The 14,362-nt window shown below is 41.3% G+C and overlaps 1 protein-coding gene across 1 annotated transcript in view; it reads left to right on the top strand.

Moving 5' to 3' along the window:
* The window catches only part of ikbkb (inhibitor of nuclear factor kappa B kinase subunit beta), a 35,801-nt gene that overhangs the window by 14,691 nt on the left and 6,748 nt on the right, over nucleotides 1-14,362 (top strand). The window contains exons 6-11 of the mRNA XM_085367443.1: nucleotides 11,174-11,262; nucleotides 12,626-12,715; nucleotides 12,800-12,924; nucleotides 13,546-13,653; nucleotides 13,735-13,864; nucleotides 14,086-14,280. Coding sequence (XP_085223569.1) covers nucleotides 11,174-11,262; nucleotides 12,626-12,715; nucleotides 12,800-12,924; nucleotides 13,546-13,653; nucleotides 13,735-13,864; nucleotides 14,086-14,280 — 737 coding nt within the window. The remainder of the gene's footprint in view (nucleotides 1-11,173; nucleotides 11,263-12,625; nucleotides 12,716-12,799; nucleotides 12,925-13,545; nucleotides 13,654-13,734; nucleotides 13,865-14,085; nucleotides 14,281-14,362) is intronic.

The following is a 14,362-nucleotide window of genomic DNA, read 5'->3' as shown; positions in this document are numbered from 1 at the left end:
GCGATCTCGTTCTTTCGGTCACTACCCACAGCTCGTGGCCATAGGTGAGGGTAGGGACGTAGATCGACCGGTAAATTGAGAGCTTCGCTTTTACACTCAGCTCCCTCTTCACCACGACGGACCGGTGCAACGTCCGCATTACTGCAGCTGCAGCCCCAATCCGTCTGTCGATCTCCGGCTCCCTTCTCCCATCACTCGCAAACAAGACCCCGAGATACTTGAACTCCTCCACTTGGGGCAGGAACTCAACCCGGAGTGGGCACTCCACCCTTTTCCGGCTGAGAACCATGGCCTCAGATTTGGAGGTGCTGATCCTCATTCCCGCTGCTTCACACTCGGCTGCGAACCGTTCCAGTGCGAGCTGGAGGCCTTCACCCGATGAAGCCAACAGAACCACATCATCTGCAAAAATCAGAGATGAGATTCTGAGGCCACCAAAGCGAAAGCCCTCCGCCACTTGGCTGCGCCTAGAAATCCTGTCCATAAAAATTATGAACAGAACCGGAGACAAAGGGCAGCCCTGGCGAAGCCCATCACCCACCAGGAACGAGTCCGACTTATTGCCGGCAATGCGAACCAAGCTCTTGCAACGGTTGTATAGGGATCGAATGGCCCGTAGCAATGGGCCAGACACCCCATATTCCCGCAACACCTCCCACAGGACACCCCGAGGGACACGGTCGAATGCCTTCTCCAAGTCCACAAAACACATGTAGACTGGTTGGGCAAACTCCCATGCACCCTCAAGGAGTGCGAGGAAGGACGCTAGCATCAACTAGCTAGCCGGTCGTCACGGCAAAGCTACAAGAGCGTCTCTCAGCATGGGCCCAAAAAAAGTTCTGTCAGCCGAGGAAGGAGACGATATTAAGAAGTCGCTGGAGTTTATGACAGAGGAGATTTCTACTGTCAAACTGCAGCAGAAAGCCATCCTGGACCTGGTCGAGGAAGTTAAGGCTCTCCGCATCCAGAACGCCGAGAAGGATCGACGGCTGGCGTACCTGGAGAACAGAGTGGCGGATTTGGAGCAGTACACCCAGATGAACGATGTTATCATCACGGGGCTTCGCATCAAACCCCGGTCATACGCCCGGGCGGTCGCCACTGACAATGTAGGAGGGCCAGGAGAGGAAGATGTCAACTCCACGGAGCATCAAGTGGTTACCTTTCTACGGTCCAAAGGTGTGGAAGTGGATTATAACAACATTGAGGCTTGCCACCCTCTACCCCGAAAAAATGACAGTGACAAACCAGCCATCATTGTGAGATTTGCAAACAGAAAACAGAAAACAGCACTGTTAAAACAAGGAAAGAAACTGAAAGGATCCGATGTCTTCATGAACGAACATCTGATAAAAAGAAATGCGGACATTGCCAGGAAAGCACGTTACTTGAAGAAACAGGGAAAAATTCAAAATACATGGACCACCAACTGCAAAGTATTCATTAAACTCAATGGAACACCGGAACAAGCCAAAGTGTTGGTCATCAGAAATATGGAAGAGCTGGACAAATACTGAGGTCAACTTACTCTGGAGGTATGAATACACATGTGACGTGACACACAACACAACACATGGCACAGTCCAAAAGAAGTTCATCTGCATCCGGCAACAATATCAACATAAGTCATTGGAATTCTCTTTATGATAATCTGGAACTGAGAACATTTCGATACACAGACCATAATGTTCTAGACTTAGAAAAGGATATAGACCCGGAAAATAATTTCTTCTACAACATCAGCTGTAACTGCTGCTACTTCACTGATGAACAGTTTAAGCACACCATCAACACGGAAAATAAATTATCAATAATCCATTTTAATAGCAGAAGTCTGTATGCCAACTTCAACAATATAAAGGAATATCTAAATGAGTTGACAAATCCATTTGGAATTATTGCCATTTCTGAAACATGGATCAATGCGGAGAAAGGAATGGACTTTGGACTGGAGGGATATGAAGTGTATTTTGTAAATAGAAGGAACAAGAGTGGAGGGGGAGTAGCTGTGTATGTGGATAAAAACATAAACTACAAGGTGGTAGAAAGTATGACAACTGTAATTGATAATTTACTAGAATGTATAACAATTGAAATTTATAAGGAAAAAGAAAAAAATGTAATAATTAGCTGTATATATAGAACACCTGGCTCTAGTATTCAAGTATTTAATGACTTCATAGAGGAAATATTCTCTAAAACAAATCAAAAAGTTATGTTTATCTGTGGTGATTTTAATATTGACCTGTTGAATCCAAAAAAGCATAAAATGACCGACGAATTCCTAAACACTATGTACAGTTTGAGTTTACATCCTAAAATAACCAGGCCTAGCAGAATTACACCACATTGTGCCACCTTACTTGACAATATTTTCACTAACAATATGGAAAACAACATTGTGAGCGGAATATTAATTAATGACATCAGTGATCACCTACCAGTTTTTGCAGTTTATGACACTAATTATAAGAAAAATCAGCATGAAGAACAACTGAGATACAGACGTGTAAGGACTAGAGATGGCACGATACCACTTTTTTATGACCGATACCGATATCATAAATTTGGATATCTGCCGATACCGATATGAATCCGATATAGTGTTTTTTAATCAACAAAACTGTTTTTTAAATATCTTGCTGCATTTTGTATAAGTTCATACTCAAATTTAAAACAACAACTACACTAAAGCTATTCTGTTATACCTGTATGCAAAAAAAAATATTTCATAGTTCAGCAATACTGATCAATCTAATAAACTTAAACCTACACCATCCTCCCTATTCTGGTATTTTAAAGAGTACTTAGCATAAATATTAAGCAACCTAACTAATAGGGTTCCAACTCCCAGCAACAACAAAAATAAATAAATAAAAAATAGGGAACCACCCCTCACGCTCCACCTCATGATGCTTAATCGCCGTAATCAACCTTTTTTTTTTTTTTTTTTTTTTTTTTTATTAATATTTTTGGATGGACAGAAACATTAATAAATAAATATACAACTGCAATAATCATACTGTCAGTTCTCTGTCCGTTTCTAAACAAACAAACAAACTAAGACAAGAAAACAAACAACACACTAACAAACAAAAAAAAAAAAAAAAAAAAAAAAAAAAATTACATAAATAAATAAATAAATAAAATAAATAAAACCCAGGAGAAACAAAATAATACACCGCCTCCTGGAGAACATCAGCAAAAACAAAAACGAATAAGGGTAAAACCCCCTGGTGCAAAGAAAAAAAAAAAAAAAAAAAAAAAAAAAAAAAGACAACAACCAAAATACCAATGACACATGAAACATCCCTCTAAGAGACCATTTATCATAATGTCTAAGAGACATTGTCAATGTACCGCAAAAAGGGACCCCAGACCTGCTCAAAAATATCTTCTCTTCCCTTCATTCTATACATAACCCGTTCATATGATGCCATCCTAGACATTTGTTCGGTCCATTCCTTGAAAGAACAGGGGCTGGATGACTTCCAATGCCTAAGAATTACCCTGCAACCAGTTATAAAAGCCAGACGCATCCACAATCTCTGTTTTTTTGAGAGAATGTTATCGTCAGGTAGTAGGCCCAGGGCGCATATAGCTGGAGATTTAGAAAGATTAAGTTTAAAAATATCATTCACCAAGTTGATGATCCCATCCCACAAATAATCATTTTTCCGACATGTATACAACATATGAACTAGAGTCCCGACTTCCTGCTGACATTTCCAACAAATGTCCTTATCTGCGAGCTTCAACCTGACTAATTTACTGGGTGTCCAATAGTTTCTGTGAAGCAACTTGTACTGGATAAGTTGAGACTGTGTTTCAGGTGAGCAAACATACCATGATGAGATCAGCATCTTCCAACTGTCCTCTGAGATCTGGATACCCAGATCTTTCTCCCAACACCGCTTCAGTCCCCCCAAACTGGGAGCGTGTGCCTCTCTGAAGCTCCCATAAAATTTAGATGCCCTGATTCTGTTATTGTCAGGGGTTGCAAACATCTTCTGAACACTAGATGGAGGGTCTAGATTATTTTTCAAAATGGCTTTAATACAATGTCTTATTTGAAAAAACCTCCAAATTTCCCTTGGATCCAAATTGAATTCTCGTCTGATTTCTGCAAACGATTTCATGCCAGTCTGCCCAAATAGGTCCCCCATCTGATTAATACCTGTCCTAGCCCAGGCCTCCCACCAGACCGGTTTCTTACCTATTAATACTTTCTTATTATACCAAATAGAGGCTCTAGCGGTGAGATAAGGGCTGCTGTTGGTATATTGGTGAGCTCTAAGCCAGGTCTCTTGCATGAAAGACAGTACTGGATCTTTAAACGGTACTGGCCTTCCCTTCTGAGTAAGGAAGGCCTCTAAAGACGAAGGGGCCACAAGACTTTCCTCAATCCCAACCCATGATGGCTTATCAGTAGAGGAATTATGTATCTTAACTAACTGAGAGAGGGAGAAAGCATAATGATACCAGACCATCTTAGACAATGCCAACCCACCACTCTCTTTAGCAGCATATAATTTAGACCGATTGAACAATGGCTTAATCAACCTTAATTTGATGCAGTGTGGAAAAAAAATGCACAGAAATCAATTATTTTTCAAGAAATATTAAATAGATTCAACATCTTTCTTCAACAGAATTGCAGACTGCACAGATGGTACCTTCCCAAAGGAAAAAGTACTATAGCTTACTAGGGTATATATATTAGACTTAATAGTTACTATATACAATAATGGACTTCTATTCATTTTGCATCAAATTAAAACTTTGGGTGTCAGATAATTATTTATTAAAAGCTAGACATTTTAAATGAGAATAAGAAAGAAAAGTATGTCTTTGTGCCCCCTTTTCCCTGTTAATGCCCTATCGGCCCCCCTGGCTAAACTTTGCTAGATCCGCCCCTGCACAGTTACCAGCCGTCAGCTACGTAGAAAAAGATCCTGGAGTAGAAAGTAAGATTAAATACATTCTAACAACAGCTGATCAAGCTTAAACGTGCTGCTGTTGTTCAGCCGCTGGTTTCCTCTTTCTGGTGCAAAGTGGGCCAAAAGCAAACTAGAGACACGGACTCGCGACAGAAAAGCCGATCAGCTGATCGTTAAGCAGTTTCATGATTGAAGTAGCAGCAAGAAGAGGCAGTCGTTTGTTAAGCTTAACGCAGGAATGCTTTACAAACATTCAGAGATGGACTTACACACTTGCTTTACTTCTCTCGGGATAACTTTGTCGGAGATGAAATGCCGGGTTGCTAGCGAAGCTCCAAATGCTATCCAGACCACCGACAGGTCCTGCATGCCACAGCCGCTCTATCACGTGATGCATACTGCTCCGACGTGCTAACGTTCTGAGGTGAGTTACAGCGTGTTGCAAGTTTTGTGAGGTGCTTTCGTGATATTTAATGGATCGGATTACATTTTTTATTTTTCTCCGATATCCGATCCAGTAATTTAGGTCAGTATCGGACCGATACCAATACGTAATATCGGATCGGTCCATCTCTAGTAAGGACAGAAGAAACTATGACTGCATTTAAGAACGATCTATTAAATCAGGACTGGGACAATGTGTACAAAGAAGCTGATATTGATATTGCATATGGCATATTTTTAAGAATATTCATGGAGTTGTACGATAAAAACTGTCCAACAATAAAATACAACAGAAAGCACAAATATTCAGATAGACCATGGCTCACTAAGGGTTTACAAAATGCATGTAAAAAGAAAAATACACTCTATAGGGAATACCTAAAACAAAGAACAAAAGATGCTGAAAATAAATATAAAAAATACAAAAATAAGTTGACCAATATTATACGTGTATGTAGAAAGGAGTATTATAGTAAAATATTGAACAACAATAAACATAATATGAAAGGAATATGGGATGTTTTAAACGGTATCATTAAAAATAATTCTGGACAACAAAGTTATCCTCAATACTTTATCGATAATGGCAATATTATGGAAAACACTGCTGATAAGGTCAACAGCTTTAATCATTATTTTGTAAATATTGGACCAAAACTGGCAGAACAAATTCCTGAGTCACTGCCATCAGTAGAATGTAGTGAAAACCTGATTGATAGGAACCCTAACTCAATGTTCCTCACATCAGTGGAGGAAAAAGAAATAATTGACATTGTACACATGTGTAAATATAAAACATCTACTGATTGTAATGATATTGACATGAAAATCGTCAAGAAGGTCATTGAAGGAATTGTAGGACCTCTAACATATATTTGCAACTTATCATTTCAGACGGGAAAAGTGCCAAACAAAATGAAAATAGCTAAAGTTGTGCCGCTGTATAAAACTGGGGATAGACGCCACTTCACAAATTACAGGCCTGTTTCTTTACTACCACAATTCTCCAAAATCCTAGAAAACCTGTTTAATAAACGATTAGACAAATTCTTAGATAAATATAAATTACTCTCTGACAGTCAATATGGATTCAGATCAAAAAGATCAACATCTCTGGCATTAATCGAATCAATTGAGGAGATTACGAATGCTATAGATCAGAAACAGTATGCAGCTGGAGTATTTCTGGATCTCAAGAAAGCATTCGACACAATCAATCATGACATATTAATTAATAAACTGGAACGGTATGGGATTAGGGGGGTTGTACTGCAATGGGTGAAAAATTATTTAAGTGACCGGAAACAATTTGTGAAGCTGGGTGTCCATTCCTCATCATGCTTGGACATTGCTTGTGGTGTTCCACAAGGCTCTGTACTGGGTCCAAAATTATTTATTATTTATATAAATGATATTTGTAAGGCATCTGATATATTAAAATTAGTATTATTTGCAGATGACACAAATATTTTTTGTTCTGGGGGGAATCTAAAGGAGCTGCTGGATACAATTACTTCAGAAATGTGCAAAATTAAAAAATGGTTTAACAGGAACAAACTATCGCTAAATCTAAGTAAAACTAAAATTATCTTATTTGGGAATTCCCTTAGAAATGCACAAGTGCAGATTCATGTAGATGGTGTGGAAATTGAAAGAGTACTTGAACATAAGTTTCTTGGTGTGATTATAGATGATAAATTAAACTGGAAGTCTCATATAAATCATATACATAACAAAATTTCAAGAAGTGTCTCAATCTTGAGTAAAGTAAAACACATTCTGGACCACAAATCACTCCACATTCTCTATTGTTCCCTGATTGCACCGTATTTGAATTACTGTGCAGAGGTTTGGGGCAATACTTACAAATGTTCGCTATCATCAATCTTTATATTACAAAAAAGGGCCATAAGGATAATCCATAAAACTGGTTACAGAGATCATACAAATCCACTATTCTTAAAATCAAAAATTCTAAAATTCACAGATCTGGTTCATTTTCTCACAGCACAAATTATATATAAAGCAATAAATAACCTGCTTCCTGACAATATTCTAAAAATGTTTTCTAAAAGGGAACGGGGATACAATTTGAGGGGGGAATTAAATTTAAAACATCCTCGTATCCGTACAACATTAAAGTTTTTGCATCTCTGTGTGTGGAGTGAAGCTGTGGAACAGACTAAGTAAAGATATGAAGCAATGTCCAAGCATGGCGCAGTTTAAAAAGCGGTTTAAGGATATGGTTTTTACAGGGTATAGGGAAAAGGTAGAGATTTGATAGGGTGTTCTTGTCTAATATTTTCATGTGTGTGCGCATGCACGGGTTTGTTGGTATATATATATATATATATATATATATATATATATATATATATATATATATATATATATATATATATATATATATATATATATATATATATATATATATATATATAATTGTAGGTTGTGTATCCTTCAGGTGTTAATGGGGTTATTGAAAATGTGTATATGTGCGTATGTGTGTATATACGTATGTATGGATAGATAGAAACATATATGTGTATATATTAAAAAAAAAAAATTACACATAACATATAATGTAATTGCAAGGAGGTATTTCTGTAGTCTATTGATACTAGATAGTGGAAAAGGGGTGGGATTAAATAAGCTTATGCTTCTTCCTGCTCCTTTTTGAACATGGACGTTATTTGGAGTTGTGGTTGCTCGTTTTCCTTTTGTTTGCTTTGTTCATTTGTCTCTTTTAATTCTATTTTTTTTTATACTTTTTCAACATGTTCAAAATAAAGATTCAATCAATCAATCAAGTATCCTGGAGAGGATAAAGAGCTGGTCCAGTGTTCCGCGACCAGGACGAAAACCGCATTGTTCCTCCTGTATCCGAGGTTCGACTAACGGACGAACTCTCCTTTCCAGCACCCTGGCATAGACTTTCCCAGGGAGGCTGAGGAGTGTGATCCCCCTGTAGTTGGAACACACCCTCCGGTCCCCTTTCTTAAAGATGGGGACCACCACCCTGGTCTGCCAGTCCACAGGTACTGCCCCTGATCTCCACGCAACATTGCAGAGGCGTGTCAACCAGGACAGCCCTACAACGTCCAGAGCCTTCAGGAACTCGGGGCGGACCTCATCAACACCAGGGGCTCTGCCACCAAGGAGTTGTTTAACTGCCTCAGTGACCTCGCCCCCGGAAATTGGCGGGTCATTCCCCTCATCCCCAGACTCTGCTTCCTCCTCGGAAGACGTGTCAGTGGGATTAAGGAGGTCCTTGAAGTATTCCTTCCACCGCCTGACAATTTTCTCAGTCGACGTCAGCAGCGCTCCGCCAGCACTATACACAGTGCAGGTAGAGCACCGCTTTCCCCTCCTGAGACGTCTGACGGTTTGCCAGAATCTCTTCAAGGCAGTCCGAAAGTCTTTTTCCATGGCCTCTCTGAACTCCTCCCACACCCGAGTTTTTGCTTCAGCCACTGCCCGAGCCGCATTCCGCTTGGCCTGTCGATACCTGTCGGCTGCCTCCGGAGTCCCACAGGCTAACCAAGCCCGATAGGACTCCTTCTTCAGCCTGGTGGCTCCCTTCACCTCTGGTGTCCACCATTTGGTTCGGGGATTACCACCACGGCAGGCACCCACCACCTTGCGGCCGCAGCTCAATGCAGCAGCTTCGGCAATGGAGACGCTGAACATGGTCCATTCGGACTCAATGTCCCCGGTCTCCCTCGGAATGCTGTTGAAGCTCTGCCGGAGGTGTGCGTTGAAGATCTCGCGGACTGGGGCCTCTGCTAGACGTTCCCAGCACACCCTCACTACGCGTTTAGGTGCACCAGGTCTGTCCAGCGTCCTCCCCCGCCAACTGATCCAACTCATCACCAGGTGGTGATCAGTTGACAGCTCAGCCCCTCTCTTTACCCGAGTGTCCAGAACACATGGTCGCAGGTCTGCTGATACGATTACAAAATCGATCATCGACCTACGGCCTAGAGCGTCCTGGTGCCACGTGCACTTATGGACACTCTTATGTTCGAACAGGGTGTTCGTTATGGCCAAACTGTGGTTAGCACAGAAGTCCAATAACAGAGCACCGCTCGGGTTCAGATCAGGGAGGCCATTCCTCCCAATCACGCCCCTCCAGGTCTCGCTGTCGTTACCCACGTGAGCATTGAAGTCTCCCAGCAGGACAACAGAGTCTCCAGGTGGAGCACCCTCCAGCACCCCCCCCCAGGGACTCTAAGAAGGCTGGGTACTCTGAACTGCCACTCGGCGCATAAGCGCAGATGACAGTCAGGACCCGTTCCCCGACCCTAAGGCGCAGGGAACAAACCCTCTCGTCCACCGGGAAAAACCCCAACGTACCGGCAGCAAGCCGAGGGGATATTAGGATACCCACCCCAGCCCGCCGCCTCTCACCAGGGGCAACTCCAGACTGAGACAGAGTCCAGCCCCTCTCCAGGAGACTGGTTCCAGAGCCCAAGCCATGCGTAGAGGTGAGCCCGACTATATCTATATCTCTCAACCTCACGCACTAACTCAGGCTCCTTCCCCACCAGAGAGGTGACATTCCATGTCCCTATTGCCAGTCTTGGCAGCCAGGGGTCAGTCCGCCAGGGCCTCCGCTCCTGGCCGCCACCCGACACACAATGCACCCGACCCCTATGGCGCCTCCTGCGGGTGGTGGGCCTGCGGGAGGATGGGCCCATGTCTCCTCTTCGGGCTGTGCCCGGCCGGGCCCCATGGACTAAGGCCCGGCCACCAGACGCTCGCCCTCGGGCACCCTCCCCGGGCCTGGTTCCAGGGCGGGGCCCCGGTAACCCTATCCCGGGCAGGGTAAACTGTTCCCTCGGTGTCCTTTTCATAAGGGTCTTATGAATCGCTCTTTGTCTGGTCCCTCACCCAGGGCCAATTTGCCATGGGAGACCCTACCAGGGGGCAAAAGCCCCCAGACAACATAGCCCCTGGGATCCCTGGGACACACAAACCCCTCCAATACAATTTTACTTGTTCAATAACTCCAATGAAAATCTCCCAAAAAGGCACTAGCTCTAAGTTACCCACAAAAGTAAGACCAAGGGGAAAGAAGATAAAGTCGCTTTTGGAACCAACCTCACCAAACGTTACTCCTCGCTTCACTTTTCAGTCCTGGAGGTTGTTGTGTAGTGAAGAAAACTGCATATCAGCAGGGCGTGTGTAGGAATGAAATTCACTATAACTTTTCCACTAAAGAGGAAAGTAGCTTTTAGGAAGTTTGCATTACGTAAAAATAATGTGCCTCAAACCCAGTCCCAGGGGGTCACAGGCTAGTGTACTCCCAGTGCTGGTCCCAAGCCCAGATAAATGGGAGGACCATGTCAGGAAGTGGAAGAATCTGTACCAGGTCATATAAGGAGATTCATTCGCGGTGGAAACCCCTCGGGGAAATAAAGGTACTTTGGGCTGCTCCCTTATGTACACAGTTTGGACCTCAGCACCTGAGAAACACAGTTTTGTGATTGGAATTATCTGTTATCACTTTTCATATGCACAAGTATGAATATACACTTTTAATGTCTTTAATATAATAATGTTAATTGACGTAATACCAACTAAAAGCCTTTCAGTTTTCATTATAGTTCTGTCTTCCATACAGCACTGTACTCTTACATATAAAAGTGAACCATGAGCCTCTGATAAACTTACTAACATTCCTCTATATCGTCACGTGCTGTGCTTTTTTCCATCAGCTGTAATGCATGCAACTACAGTTTTACATTCTTACTTAATTGTGACTGTTGTTGCTTTTTGTCCCACAGCTTCAGCTTTAACCTACCTCCATAAGAAGAGGATCATTCACAGGGATCTGAAACCAGAAAACATTGTGCTGCAGCAGGGAGAGAAGAGAGTGAGTTAAAGACCCAGTGAAGCCCTTTGGTGGGATAAATACACCCAAACCACATTAAAGAGGCTTTTTGCCTCTATGTGGTTTGTATTGAATTAGTACAAAACACTTGCCTCTGTTATGTGCATTTATCCTTGTACTGAATATTTAATGTGGAAAGTCCATTTTTATACTTGAACTTGGAGTTACAAGGAACCTTTGGGATCGCCCTACTGCTTAGCTTCCTCTACGGGCCTCTCTTTTATTTTGTCCATTATGTAATAAATCATTGCTTGTTATCCTCCTCCGCCTCTGCAAAAGGGTACAGGAAAGTCAAGAATGTTATATAACCGAGGGCAGACATATTAAAGATGTTATAGATGCATGTTTATGCAAAGACTATTGTTTATAGAATCCAAGCCAAATTTAAGTTGGCTCGGATTCTGTTAAGTTTATAGATTTGCATGAACACTTGTTTTCCTCATGCATGGTAGAGAAACTGTAAAATTGGAATACAGGCTTGGTTTATGGCTTGGAAGTTATTAAGGTACAAGTTGTTGATTTTTCTCACTCATGTAGTCACTCAGCATTTAAAGGAACATTTCAGCATTTTGGGAAATATATTTATATTCTTTCTGTCAGAGAGTTAGATGAGGAGTTTAATGCTGCACTCATATCTTTGTATTAAATATGACGCCAGCTGGCTCATAATACTAGAAATGAGGGGAAACGGGAACCCTAGCTCTGTTGGATACTAAGAAAATCACCACTAACGATCATGTTATACATTGTTGATCCCAAAAGATATACAGTATCAACATTAATTTGCAGTTCTGTGAAGGTTGCATGACTATTTCTCGGATTTGAGCACTTATCAGACAGCTGCATATGAATGTGCTAATGATGCAAAAAAAAAAGCTTAATAACTTTCATTAAACCTTGAGTGGAGCTATCATGCTTTTCCCTTTTGTTTGGCATACATGTACTGTTACATTGGTGGACGCTGGTGTTAAACATGGGCAAATGAAATTATGAAGTCAGTGTCTGTAAAAGTAATCTCTGTGATCTGAACACTCCATTTTGCTCTGTAATACAAGAAAGAGAGGGTATACCTTTATTATGGACCATGTCAGGCCCACCCACCTACATCCTGTTTAAACCTTCTGTTTTTAAGGAAGCAGTGAATGAACAAAAGGTTTGCCTTAAATGTTTCAAACAGTGGATGATCTGTTTACGATAAAGAAGTGTTATTTTGAACTGTGAATCATACAAAGGAACTCTACAAGAGTTCAAGAATAAAACGTATGTAGCCGTCTGTCTGTAATTTTAAGAACAAATGATTCTAACTAATAACACTTTTCTTCTTTCCCCTCACTCCTAATCTCAGTTGATCCACAAGATTATAGATCTCGGCTATGCTAAAGAGTTGGACCAGAGCAGTCTTTGCACATCATTTGTGGGAACCCTGCAGTACTTAGTAAGTACTAACAGCTAAAACTGTTACAGCACCCTCCTCATCACATTAGCTGAACCTTAATGCTTTTTCTTTCACTTCTTTCAGGCTCCAGAGCTCATAGAAAGGCAGAGGTACACGGTCACTGTGGACTACTGGAGCTTTGGGACTTTGGTGTTTGAGTGTATCGCAGGATTTCGGCCTTTCCTGCCAACGTGGCAACCTGTTCCCTGGTATTGCCACATTTGAAATGCTCCTATATCTGAAGTTGTCATTTGTTCTATATTTGCATCAGTTAAAATAAGAAAGCGTCCAGAAAATGTTCACTATTTCAGCTTAATATATATAATATGACCAATTAATCTCAAATCAAAAGAAAAAGAACTTGGAAACAATGGAAGGAAATTTTAAAACAACAAACCTGCAGAACCAGCCTATCATTCCTTTTTAGTCTTTATTTCGGCAGTCTGGGTCCATACTCGAGCTTAATAACTTAAACAATGTTGTTATCTAGGGTTAAGCAATGATAAGCTTTGTTGCAGATAAATATTATTTTTCCGTAACAAGATTTTAACACAGTGAATATAAAAATAAGTAACAGTTGTCCAAGAATTGCAGGATGTCACTTGTGCCAATACCAGTGCGGCTTGTTTCTCACTCTTGCGATGAATGAATAACATGAAACTCTAGGGATGTCTGCTAAATAGAGAGGAAAAATACTCTTCCCATTGCTGGAAAACCTAAGTGTTAGTGTCCAGTTGCAACCAAAGTGAAGATAAAATAGAAAAAGTACTGCACTTTTAAGAGAATAAAATATTAAACTAAATTGTATACAATTGATTTTTATGTTTTAGGCACAACAAACTCAGGCAGAAGCTGGACAATATTATTATTGTCTACGAGGACCTCACTGGGGACGTCCGCTTTTCCGAACACATCCCTCAGCCCAACAACCTCAACAGGTATGTTCATACAGGACAGACACATGAAAGTGCTGGATTTAAACTCATGTATCTCAGTCTAATGCAATAACTGTTTGGCAGTCTGTTATTAGAGAAGATGGAGAGGTGGCTGAAGCTGATGTTAAAGTGGTCTCCTCAGGAGAGAGGCAAAGACCCCAGTGCTACCCCCAGCGACTGCTTCTCCCAGCTGGAGCTCTTATTGCAAATCAAGGTTAACAGAGAAATTAATTGATTTATTTGACTGATTTATACAACAGTGTCCCTGCATTACATAAATAACCTCAGGGACTCATAATAGTGCTATAATTAAAGGAAACTTCTGCTCAAATTTTACAGGATGTGAATCTTTAAAAAAATAATACTACTAATAATAAATTTATGTAACATTCACTTGTTTAGTCTTATGCTTTTGGATCTCCTCTGTTCCCTCAGCTGGTTCATGTCTTGAACATGTCGTCTGCAAAGATTCTCACTTATTCAGTATCCGATGATGAGACGGTGGCCAACCTGCAGCTAAGAATAGAAAAGGACAGCAACATCCCTGCAGCCAATCAGGAGCTGCTGCTCGAGGCGGGGTTGGCCTTGGAGCCTCATGCGTTGGCCACACAGTGCGCCGTAGATTACGCAGTAATTTCCAACAAAACAAAAACACACTCCTTTCACAGAATATTCTACATGTGACTATGAAAATGTATTGATTTGTTGCTTT

Source organism: Diplotaxodon limnothrissa, linkage group LG12, assembly GCF_057381915.1.
Source record: "Diplotaxodon limnothrissa isolate DT_005_m linkage group LG12, D_limnothrissa_male_GT1.1, whole genome shotgun sequence".
Classification (NCBI taxonomy): domain Eukaryota; kingdom Metazoa; phylum Chordata; class Actinopteri; order Cichliformes; family Cichlidae; genus Diplotaxodon; species Diplotaxodon limnothrissa.
Note: the sequence above shows the minus strand (reverse complement) of the source record. Positions and strands in the feature narration are given on the sequence as shown.